At 34.3% G+C, this 12,140-nt stretch overlaps 1 protein-coding gene across 3 annotated transcripts in view; it reads right to left on the bottom strand.

The window, feature by feature from the left end:
* LOC101896320 (ecdysone-induced protein 75B, isoforms C/D) overlaps positions 1-12,140 on the bottom strand; it is a 307,818-nt gene that overhangs the window by 232,533 nt on the left and 63,145 nt on the right. The window contains exon 1 of one of the 3 annotated variants that reach the window (XM_059124113.1): positions 2,829-3,153. The exons of the other annotated variants lie outside the window; for them this stretch is intronic. Within the exon in view, the coding sequence (XP_058980096.1) occupies positions 2,829-2,913 (85 nt within the window). The 5' untranslated portion in view covers positions 2,914-3,153. Of the gene's footprint in view, positions 1-2,828; positions 3,154-12,140 lie in introns of those variants that run through there. 3 annotated transcript variants of the gene reach the window in all.

Genomic DNA, 12,140 nt, shown 5'->3' on the forward strand with positions numbered 1-12,140 from the left:
AAATGAGATTGATGGCTAAGCTTTTTTCGCCAATTTTGAGCCGCTTAGTGGTCTCTTTTTGGTCTCTTTGGACCAAATCCGTTTCCGAACATTTGGAGTCGATCTAGAGATGTCTGTCTGTCCGTCCGTCCGTCTGTCTGTTTGGCTGGTGCGCACGATAACTCACGAAGGGAGTATCCGATTTGGTTCAAACTTGGTATATCGCAATATTATTATCAAACCTAGATCGAGTTCGGAGATGGGCAAAATCAGTCCACTCCTTCTGGTACCTCCCCCACAAATGGTCGAATTTTTCAAAATATATATTTTTTGCCCAAAAAGTGAAAGGATAATCCGATTTTGCTACAACTTTGCGAATCCTAATATTTGCATCTGTGCTAGGTCGGGTACGAAAATGGACAATATCGGTCCACTGCTTCTGGTACCTCCCTCGCAAAGGGTCAAAATTTTTAATAATTACAACTCTCATAAAATGTGATGTAAGAGTCCGAATGTCTTCGAAATTCATATATCTCAATATTTTTATTAACCCAAGGTCTGGTGTGAAGATGGAATATATCGGTCCACTACTTCTGGTACCGCCCCCACAAATTTCGGAATTTTCAAAAAACTATTTTACTGCACAGAAAGTGAAAGGATAATCCGATTTGGCTCAAACTTTCCAAATCCTAATATCTGCGTCAGTGCTAGGTCTGGTGCAACAATGGACAATATCGGTCCACTCCTTCTGGTACCTCCCCCACAATGGGTCAAAATTTTGAATAAATAGAACATTTATAAAAAGTAAAGTACGAAACCGATTCTCTTCAAATTACGCACAGCACAATATTTTTATTAACCCAAGGTCTGGTGTTAAGATGGAATATATCGGTCCACTCCTTGGGGTAACTCCCCCACAAAAGGTCGAAATTTTCAAAAAAATATATTTTTTGCACAGATAGAGATACGATAATCCGATGTTGCTCCAACTTTGCAAATCCTAATATTTACATCAGTGCTAGGTCGGGTGCGAAAATGGACAATATCGGTCCACTGCTTCTGGTACCTCCCCCACAGAGGGTCAAAATTTTGAATCTTTATGAAGCTCATAAAATACGAAATTAACATTTGATTTCATTCGGACTTGGTATATCTCAATATTTCTATCAACATAAGATCCGTTATAAATATGGTAGAGATCGGACCATTTCTTCTGGTACCTTCCCCACAAAGGGTCAAAATTTTGAATAATCCTGAATCTCATAAAATACGAAAAATAACATCCGATTCCACTCCGACTTGGTATATCTCAATATTTCCATCAACACAAGATCTGATATAAAAATGGTAGAGATCGGACAATTTCTTCTGGTACCTCCCCCACAAAGGGTCAAAATTTCGAACAACAAAAACGATCATAAATCACTTCCCTCTGTTTAAATGAGGTCAAATGTCATCTGGCTATTTATATTTTTTAGATAAGATAACATAGCTTTAGAACTTTGGAGTTTATTATACCCTCCAACATAGTGTGTTACCTCCCGATATTCGGTACTTTAATGATTTTAGAGACACTATTCACCGGAATTGTTTCAAATTTGGTATTTGAAGTTCGTAACGGATACTACAGCCTGTAACAGAAAATTGTCTGTGCAGGTCCACGTCTTCTAATAGCCCTCACACAACGGTACCTCCCGATATTCGGTATTTCGATGATTTTAGCGCAATTATTCACCGGAATTGTTTCAAATTTGGTATTTGAAGTTTGTAACGGATACTACAGCCTGTGACAGAAAATTGTCTGTGCAGGTCCACGTCTTCGTATAGCCTTCATACAACGATACCTCCCGATATTCGGTATTTCGATGATTTTATCGACATTATTCACCGGAATCGTTTCAATTTTGGTATTTGAAGTTCGTAACGGATACTACAGCCTGTAACAGAAAATTGTCTGTGCAGGTCCACGTCTTCGTATAGCCCTCACACAACGGTACCTCCCGATATTCGGTATTTTGATGATTTTAGCGACATTATTCACCGGAATTATTTCAAATTTGGTATTTGAAGTTCGTCATGGATACTACATCCTGTGACAGAAAATTGTCTGTGCAGGTCCACGTCTTCGTATAGCCCCCATATAACGATACCTCCCGATATTCGGTACTTTGATGATTTTAGGGACATTATTCCCCGGAATTGTTTCAAACTTGGTATTTGAAGTTCGTAACGGATACTTCAGCCTATGACAGAAAATCGTCTGTGCAGGTCCACGTTTCGGTATGGCCCCCATATATAGTGGTACCTCCCGATATTCAGTATTTCGATGATTTTAGCGACATTATTCACCGGAATCGTCTCAAATTTAGTGTTTAAAGTTCGTAACAGATACTACAGCCTGTGACGGAAAATTGTCTGTACAGATCCACGTTTTGGTATGGCCCCCATATAACGGTACCTCCCGATATTCGGTATTTTGATGATTTTAGCGTCATTATTCACCGGAATTGTGTCAAATTTGGTATTTGAAGTTCGTCATGGATACTACAGTCTATGACAGAAAATTGTCTGTGCAGGTCCACGTTTTGGTATGGCCCCCATATATAGTGGTACCTCCCGATATTCGGTTTTTTTTTAAGATTTTTTTTCAAGTTTCGCATTTGAATATTATGTTTTATGTTGCCAATGCAGGTCCACGTCGTCGTATTTGTAACGGTTTTTATTTTTGGAAAATTGCCAAATTCATTCCAAATGGTGGCCGAACTTACAGTTTTTTTACTTGACACCTTTATTTATTTATTTTTTTTTTGTAAATTCCTTAATTTCTAATTATGTTTCTCTCAACTCACCTGCCAGAACTCTGCCGATCAGGCGTTCCGTATCATCGATGGGCTTTGCATTGGCAAAGAGGTCTTCACGGGAGCCAACAGTCATGTTGACCAGACGTGGTTGGGGTTTAATGGCTTTCGAAGGAATCTTGTAAAATTTTCAAATCTGAAAATATGGCAAAAAAGTCTCAACGCTTGGGGACTTTACAAAGAGTGGCAGTTGTGGTTGTTGTAGTTGGCAGTTGGAATTTAAAACTTAAAATTATTTTGCACTATTTTTTCCTTTAGAGAATAGATTTTTTTTTTAAATTTCTAATGGCGGCACTTTTCAAAATTGAGATTGAGTTTTTTTATTCTAAATATGGCACCGTTTTTGTTTTTGTATTTTTTTCAAGATTTTTATTTTAATTTTTTAATTTTTTTTTTCAAAATTTTCTAATTTTGGAATTATTTCTCTGTGTTACTTATTTAAATAAATTTACTTGGTTTTCTCTTATCACACAAAAATTAATTTTCTTGTTGTTGTTGGCAATAGAAAAAAATATTGAAATTTCCTCCGGATTTCCTTTAGAAGCTCAGCTGTTTTTTACGGGTTTTATTCTTTGTCAAGTCTTTATGCATTTTCATAAAACGGCGAACATTTTTGAAACACAAATCATTTCATCCACAAAATTTAGCTATGCATTAGCTACGCTCTGGCATTATTTTGTTGAGAGTCTAATTTTCAAAATTTCAAATTTAGCGCTTTAGCGAATGACTAACTGTAAACAAACAGAAACGACGATATTCAATTGGTTAGTTGGCGAATTTTGACAAATTTCTTTTTCCGTTCGGACAACACGACGATGCTGCTGCACTGCTGGGCGAATGTGGAATAAAAGCAAAGCATACGCCATGTGCTTCCAACATGTTAGAATTTCCTTGCTGGCCATTAGAACAGAGCGGAGCAGCGTTGAACCTCATGCCATTGTTTACTTCAACCAGTTGCTTCTCATTGCAAAAATAATAAAAAAAAAACAACACACAAATGGAAAAGAACTTTCGGTTTCAATGCGTTTGAGAGTGGCAAAAGCTTTGTTTCGCGCTTTCTTCAATTTGCCATTTCAAACAAGTCATCTAATGTTTTGTGGTAGCTCTCTCTCTCTCCCTCTCACTTGAACTTGAAAGTTTGAAGCGCGTGCCATTTTAGTATGATTAATACAGTCATTTGCAACCAAATGGTCTGATGCCAAAAGCTCAAGTGTTGCCATGGTGGTTTGGTTCAAACATAACAACGATTTGCCAAAAATAAATAAAATATAAAGTTGGAAGCTTTTTCTCTCATTTCTCTCTCTCTCTCTCTTTGCTTTGCCATTTTAACTCTGTATTGGTTTTATTTCCGTTTCCTGTTCAGCATGGGGTGTTGGTGGCGGAAAATTGAGTTCACAGAAGGTTGATGCTAATTCCATAGATCAGAAACCATTTTTTAATGTCATAGGTTATCTGAATTATCCGAGAAGCGTAGATAAATTATCTACATTATCCAAAAAACGTGAATAATTTATCTACGTTTTTGGATAGCGTAGATAAATTATGTTGACAAGTTATATATGTTACATAGGGAACGTAGATAAATTATCTATATTATCCAAAAAGTAATCTATGTTATCTAGAATTGATTATCTAAACTATCCAAATGATATTCACGTTATTCAAAAACGGTGGATAAGTTACCAAAGTTATCCAGAAGACGTGGATAAATTATCTACATCATACCAAGATGTGAATAAGATATCTGTTCTGTCGTAGATAAGCTATATTCGTTATCCGAAAGATGTGAATACGTGTATCCAGGTTATCCGGAAGACGGAGATAAATTGTCCAAGTAGCGTAGATAAGTTATCTACGCTGTCCAAAAGATCGTTATGAGTTATTTACATTATCCAAATAAAGGAGTCTAATTATCTGAATTATCCAGAAGACATGAATAAGTTATCTGAGTTATCCACATAACAAGGATATGTTATCTTTGTTATCCAGAAGATGTGGATAAGTTATCGACCTTATCCGAAAGACTTGGATAAGCAATCTGAGTTATCTAGACGGTGTGGATACGTTATCTAAGTCATCCAGAAGATTTTGATAAGTTATCTACGTTATCCAGAAAGTGTGAATATGTTATCTATGTTATTCGAAAGAGGTTGATAAGCAATCTACATTATCTAGAAGGCGTGGATAAGTTATCTAAGTTATCCAGAAGTCGTGGATATGTTATCTACAATATCCAGAAGACGTGGATAAGTTATCTGAGTTATTCAAAATACGTGGATAAGTTATCTGAGTTGTCCAGAAGACATGGATAAGTTATCTGAGTTGTCCAGAAAACATGAATAAGTTATCTACGTTATCCCGAAGGCGTGGATAAGTCATCTACGTTATCCAGAAGACTTGGATACGTTATCTGAGTTTTTCATAAGACATGGATAAGTTATCTACGTTATCCTGAAAGCGTGGGTAAGTTATCTACGGTATCCAGAAGACTTGTATAAGTTATCTGAGTTATCCAAAATACGTGGATAAGTTATTTAGGTTAACCAGATGGCGTGATTAAGTCATCTACGTTATCTAAAAGACATTTATAAGTTATCTGAGTTGCCCAGAAGACACGGATAAGTTATCTACGTTATCCCGATGGCATGGATAAGTTATCTTGAAGACATGAATAAGTTCTCTGAGTTATCCAAAATACGTGAATAAGTTATTTAAGTTAACCAGAAGTCGTGGATAAGTTATCTGAGTTATCCAGAAGACGTGGATAAGTTATCTACATTATCCAGGAGATCGGGATAAGTTATCTACGTTATGCCGAAGGCGTGAATAAGTTATCAACGTTATCTAGATGATATGGATAAGTCATCTGAGTTGTCCAGAAGACATGGATAAGTAATCTACGTTATCCTGAAGGCGTGGATAAGTTATCTACGTTGTCTAGCAGACATGGATAAGTCATCTGAGTTGTCCAGAAGACATGCATAAATAATCTACGCCAGCCCCAAGGCGTGGATAAGTTATCTACGGTATCCAGAAGACTTCCATAAGTTATCTGAGTTATCCAATATACGTGGATAAGTTATTTAAGTTAACCAGAAGTCGTAGATAAGTTTTCTGCATTATCCTGGAGATCGGGATAAGTTATCTACGTTATCCAGAAGATGTGAATAAGTTATCTACGTTATCCAGAAGGCGCGAATAAGTTATCAACGTTATCTAGAAGACATGGATAAATCATCTGAGTTGTCCAGAAGTCGTGAATAAGTTATCTACGTTATCCCGAAGGTGAGGATAAATCCTCTGAGTTATCCAGAAGTATGGATAAGTTATCTGAGTTGCTCAGAAGACATGGATAAGTTATCTGAGTTATCCGGAAAACGTGGATAAGTTATCTGAGTTATCCAGAAGACTTGGATAAGTTATCTAGGAGGCGTAGATGAATCAGATTTGTTATCATATGATGTGTATGATATCTACGTTATCCAGAAGACGTTAACAAGTTATCGGTGTTATCAAGAAGGTGTGAATATGTTATCTAGGTTATCTGGAAAGCGTAGATAAGTTATCTACGTTATACAGAAGACGTTGATATATCATCTAGGTTGTCCAGAAGGCATAGATATGTTATCTAGGTTATCCATAAGGCGTGGATAAGTTATCGTAGATATCCACAAGACGTTGATAAGTTATCTGAGTTATCCAGAAGACCCGAATAATTTATCGACCTTGTTCACGTGACGTGGATATGTTATCTATGTTATCCGTAAGATATGTATAAAGTATCTACATTATCCCAAAGATGTCAATAAGTTATCTAAGTTATCCACATGACGTGGATATAATATCTATCTTATCCAGAAGACGTGGATAAGTATCTTTCTTATCCAGAAGACGTGGATAAGTTACATTTCTTATCCGAAGAATGTTGAAAGTTATATTTGTTATCCAGAAGATGTTATCTATGTTATCTAAAGGACGTGGATGAGTTATCTACGTTATCCAGAAGATGTAAATAACATATATTTTTTATCTAGAACACTTGGATAAGTTGTACAAAAGGTGTGGATAAGGTATCTATATCCAAAGGACTTAGATAATTTATCTACAAAATCCCAAGGACATAGATAAATTATCTACGTGATTAAAATGTTATATATATTGTCTTCATAGCATTTACAAGTTATCTACATTATCTACATAACCTGGATAAGATATCTAAACTAAGCAAAGATCGTGGATAAGTTATATACTTTATCTAAAAAGAGCAGATAAGTTATGTATTTGTTTCCAACAACGTGAAAAAGAAAAAATCATTCAAACGCTTGACAAATAAAGGATATTTTCAGGATGTGTGAAGTCCTTTGCAGACTTATTTTCAAGTTCATTTAATAAAGTGTAGAGGTCGCTGTTATTCCGCCATTTGCGAAAGCTGCGAACTATTCAAGCTTGTCAACGCTCTCTCTCTCTCTCTCTCTCTCTCTTTGTTCTTTGCTTCCTGTCTATTTCATGAAAGCATATCCTTTCCCTCTTTCCGTTCTATTTAGATTTCCTTTCCTTTTCATTAAATCACGTACTTTCTCTCTCTCTCTCTGTATCTTCCTCTCTCTCTTTCTGTATCCCTCTCTCTCTTCTATTTCCCATCTGTGTCGTCACATACTAGAGTATGTCCTCAACACCAGCAGCAGAGGCACCAGTTAAATGAACTTTAACGATGTCAATGACATGACATCGGATGTCCAAAAGAGAATGGGAAATTTCAAGGACTTGACTTCTTCTACAACGATGCCAAGAATAGAAACTTTCACAAAACACAACATTACACCTACAGGACATTTGAATGTTCAAAAAAAAAAAATAATAAAATAAAATAAAATAAAATACACTTGTAATGGAAAATTAAAAAAAAATGTCAGGGATTTTGAGAACAAAAGGATATTGGGAAGAACATATCCTTCGACAATCAGGGTTTTCCAATTTTTTCCAGTGAATGTCAAAAATTATTAACCTTACTTTGGTTTTTTGGCAACTCAAACTAAAAGTATGTTTTTGGCCTGAAACTTTGTTTCTTTGGCTGAAGGTCACAAGGACAAAAGGATACACCCCCCAAAACTTAAGTTCTCTTACAGCTTTATTTGTGTAAGCCAAGTTTGTGGACATTATTCTAATACCATTTGCCTGGAACATTGAGGGGCTGTGCCGCCGCCGCCATACACATGTCAGCGACCCCAATAGAACGAGTTAATATCGGCTGCCACAAGTCTATTTTTAAATACCCTGCAATTTGTCCAATCCGCTGAAGGTAGGTTGCTTCGATTTTTTTGTTGTTGTAGTTGCTGTTGTTTCTCCAACGGCAATTATGCTACCAGCAACAACCGAAATATTCCAACAGTTCACCAATAAATGCCTTGGGATTTTTTTTAGTTTGGAGTGGCTAGCCAGTCACCAAAATGCCGACGTCGCCACCTTGTGCCACAAATACCAAAACAACGACAACAATAACAACAAACACTGGTCGAAGTAGAGTTTTTGGTTTTTGGGGTTGCCGTGTTGAATGTTGCGTCGGTTGTTGCATGTTGCCGCTGCATTCTGTGGCCCAGCTATGTTTGAAATAGATTTTTTTTGTTTTTTTTTTTTTTTTTTTTTTTTTTGTTGCCCATGACTGAAAATTATCGGCCGACTTGACTTTTGGTGGCTGTTCAGGCGTTTATCGTTTAAAAAAAGTTCACCCATTCGCTGGCTCGCTCATTGCAAATGTTGTGTGTCGTTGAACGAGTTCAGGGCCATCGTGCTCACACACACACACACTCACAGAGATGCAGAGAAGTGTGTTTGTGTGTGTGTGCGTTATAGCCTGGTTTTTGATAAATGTTGTAGCATTAAATACATAATATTGGAGGCGTACACTTTTTTTGAAGGGTGGCACCGTGGGACGAACAAAATTATTTTGAATATTTTTTGTTTTAAATTAATTTTAGATAAATAACACAAAGTTATCTATAATCTTTAGATAAGAGATAATTAACACTAGATAATGCGTATAAGTTATCTACATTATCTTCAAACGTAAATAAGTAATCTACGATAGCTAATCGACGTAGATAAATTATCTACCTTATCTTGATAATGGGGGAATGTTATCTACGTTATCTAAAAGATGTGAATAAGTCATCTAAATTATCTAGATAACATAGGTAAGTTATCTACACTATTTAGACAACGTAGATAAGTTCTCTACATTATTTAGATAACGTGGATAAGTTATCTAAGCTATGTAGATAGTATGAATAAGTTATCTACATTATCTAATCGATGTGGATAATCTATCTACGCTATGTAGATAACGTGAATAGTTATTTTCGTTATCTAGATAACGTGGATAAATTATCTACATTATCCAGAAAACATGTATAAGGTATCTGTGTTATTTAATCGGCATGGATAGGTTATCTACTCTATGTAGATAACGTGAATCAGTTCTCTAGTTATCTAATCGACGTGGATAAGTTATCTACATTATATAGATAAAGTGGATAAGTTATCTACGTTATCTAATTGACGTGGATAAGTTTTCTACATTATCTAGATTACGTGGATAAGGTGTCTACATTATCTGGATAACAGATAAGGTATCCACATTATCTAGATAACTTGGATAAATTATCTATGATATATTATCGATGTGGATAAGTTATCTACATTATCTAGATAACGTGAATAAGTTATCTACGTTATCCAATCGACGTGGATAAATTATTTAAATTACCTGGATAACGTGGTTTAATTACCCTATCCTGACAATCGACATGGTTATGATATCTACATTATCTACATTGTCCAGATTAAGCAGATATGTTATCTATGTTTTTCAGACTACCCACCTGGATATGTTATCTATGTTATCCATATCACGCGGATAAGTTACCTATGTTATCCAGATCATGCGGATAGGTTATCTATGTTATCTAGGATTATTTATGTCAACCAGAGCAAGCGGATAATTTATTTTTGTTATCCAGGTCATACGGATAAGTTATCTATGTTATCCAAATAACTCAGATGTTAACCAGATAAGTTATCTATGTTAACCAGATCGCGTGGATAAGTTATCTGCGTTATTCACATCACGTAGATAAGTTATATTTGTTATATGTTGTATAGAATATGTGGATAGGCTATAGGTACGCGGATAAGTTATCTATGTTATCCTGAGCATACGGATAAATTAGCTACGTTATCTAGATCAAATGGATAAGTTGTCTACTTTATCGAAACATACAAAGATATTATAAATATTATCTGCACATCGTAGATAAATTATCTACGCTATTAAATCGACATAGAAAAGGTATATACATTTACCAAACATGCGGATATTTTATCTACGTTATCCAATCGACGTGCATAATGTATCTACGACATCAAAATGATCGATGCAGATTTTTTACCTGCCCTATGTAAAATATATTCTACTTTATTTAAAACTTATCTACATTATCTAAAATATTTTAGCTTTATCTGTGAGGTTCTACATTACATACAATTTATCTACTGTTTCCTAATGTTATCTACTTTATCTGAAATGTAGTTTATATTTATCTGCATTATCTAAAAATTATCGAGACAACATGGAAATTATCTTCTTCGTCCAAAAATTAGCCTATTTATCTACCTAATGCCAACTAATATAAAATTTATCTACGTTGTCTAAAAAGTATCTAATTTAACAACGAAAAAAATATATATTTTATGGAAAACATATTTATCTAAAATTTACCTGCGCTATCCAAAAATTATCTGAACAACGTGGATAATTTTTACATTATCTACTTTATCTGATATTCATCATTCTTATAGAAAACCTACGGTATCCCGAAGAAACATGCTTGGTGTTGGCATACTTTTTTATACCATCCACCTTGGAAAGGAGGGTCAATTAACTTTGTCATTCCGTTTGTAACATCCCTAAATATTATAATAAAAGTATATATATTCATAATCAGCATAAAATTATGTCAGCATAAATACTGAAGGTCCTTAAAAAAATTTATTTAAAAATCCACGTTGATAGAAGGTCCTTAAAAAAATTTATTTAAAAATCCACGTTGATAGAAGGTCCTTAAAAAAATTTATTTAAAAATCCACGTTGATAGAAGGTCCTTAAAAAAATTTATTTAAAAATCCACGTTGATAGAAGGTCCTTAAAAAAATTTATTTAAAAATCCACGTTGATAGAAGGTCCTTAAAAAAATTTATTTAAAAATCCACGTTCATTGTAGGTCCTTAAAAATATTTTTTTTTAATTCCACGTTAACTGAAGGTCCTTAAAAATATATTAAAAAAATCAACGTTTATTTAAGGTCCTTGAAAAAAATATTTTTAAAAAATCAACGTTTATTTAAGGTCCTTGAAAAAAATATTTTTAACAAAATCCTTAAAAAATATTTTAAAAAATCCATGCATAAAATTATGTCAGCATAAATACTTGATAGAAATTCCTTAAAAATATTTTTTAATATTAAGTCCTTAAAGAATATATTTTTTTTTCAAAAATCCACGTTGATGAAAGGTCCTTAAAAAATATAAAAAATCAACGTTTTTGAAAAAAATATTTTTAAAAAATCCACGTTTATTGAAGGTCCTTGAAAAATATATCTTTAAAAAAATCCACGTTCATAAGGAGTCCTTAAAAAATATTTTAAAAAATCCATGCTCCTTAGGAGTCTTTGAAAAAATATTTTTACCAAATCCATATTCTTTAGGAGTCCTATTTGACGTAGAGCGCTAAAATTAAGCAGAGCAATTTGTATTGTGTCTAGGATAGTTGGTATTGAAAATTAGATATATCGCTCCACATTTTGGTATAGTCCCCATACAACGGTACCTCCCGATATTCGGTATTTTGATGATTTTGGCCACATTTTTTCTCGGATTTGTTTAAAAATTGGTATTTGTTGGCCATAATGGGTTCAAGCTCCGGTGGCGAATATATATTTTTGCGTTATATCAACCCTATTTATGTTAATTTTTTAATTGCAAAAATATAATTTTGCTCTTGTCCCACTGTACCTCCTTAATTATTGGGTTGTAAAAAAAAATCTAAGAAAAAAAAACTTCAACATTTTTTGTTTGTCTCCAATGACTGGTGTTCTAGCTGTGAGAACTATAATATTGTAAATAAATCCGAATTAAGTTATTATCCACACACACATACACACATGTTGTATAAAAAGTCAAACATGTTTAGATATTAACAATAATCATAACAATAATAACAATAAAGAGGAGGTCATTGACATCGGAACC

Source organism: Musca domestica, unplaced genomic scaffold (assembly GCF_030504385.1).
Source record: "Musca domestica strain aabys unplaced genomic scaffold, Musca_domestica.polishedcontigs.V.1.1 27, whole genome shotgun sequence".
Classification (NCBI taxonomy): Eukaryota; Metazoa; Arthropoda; class Insecta; order Diptera; family Muscidae; genus Musca; species Musca domestica.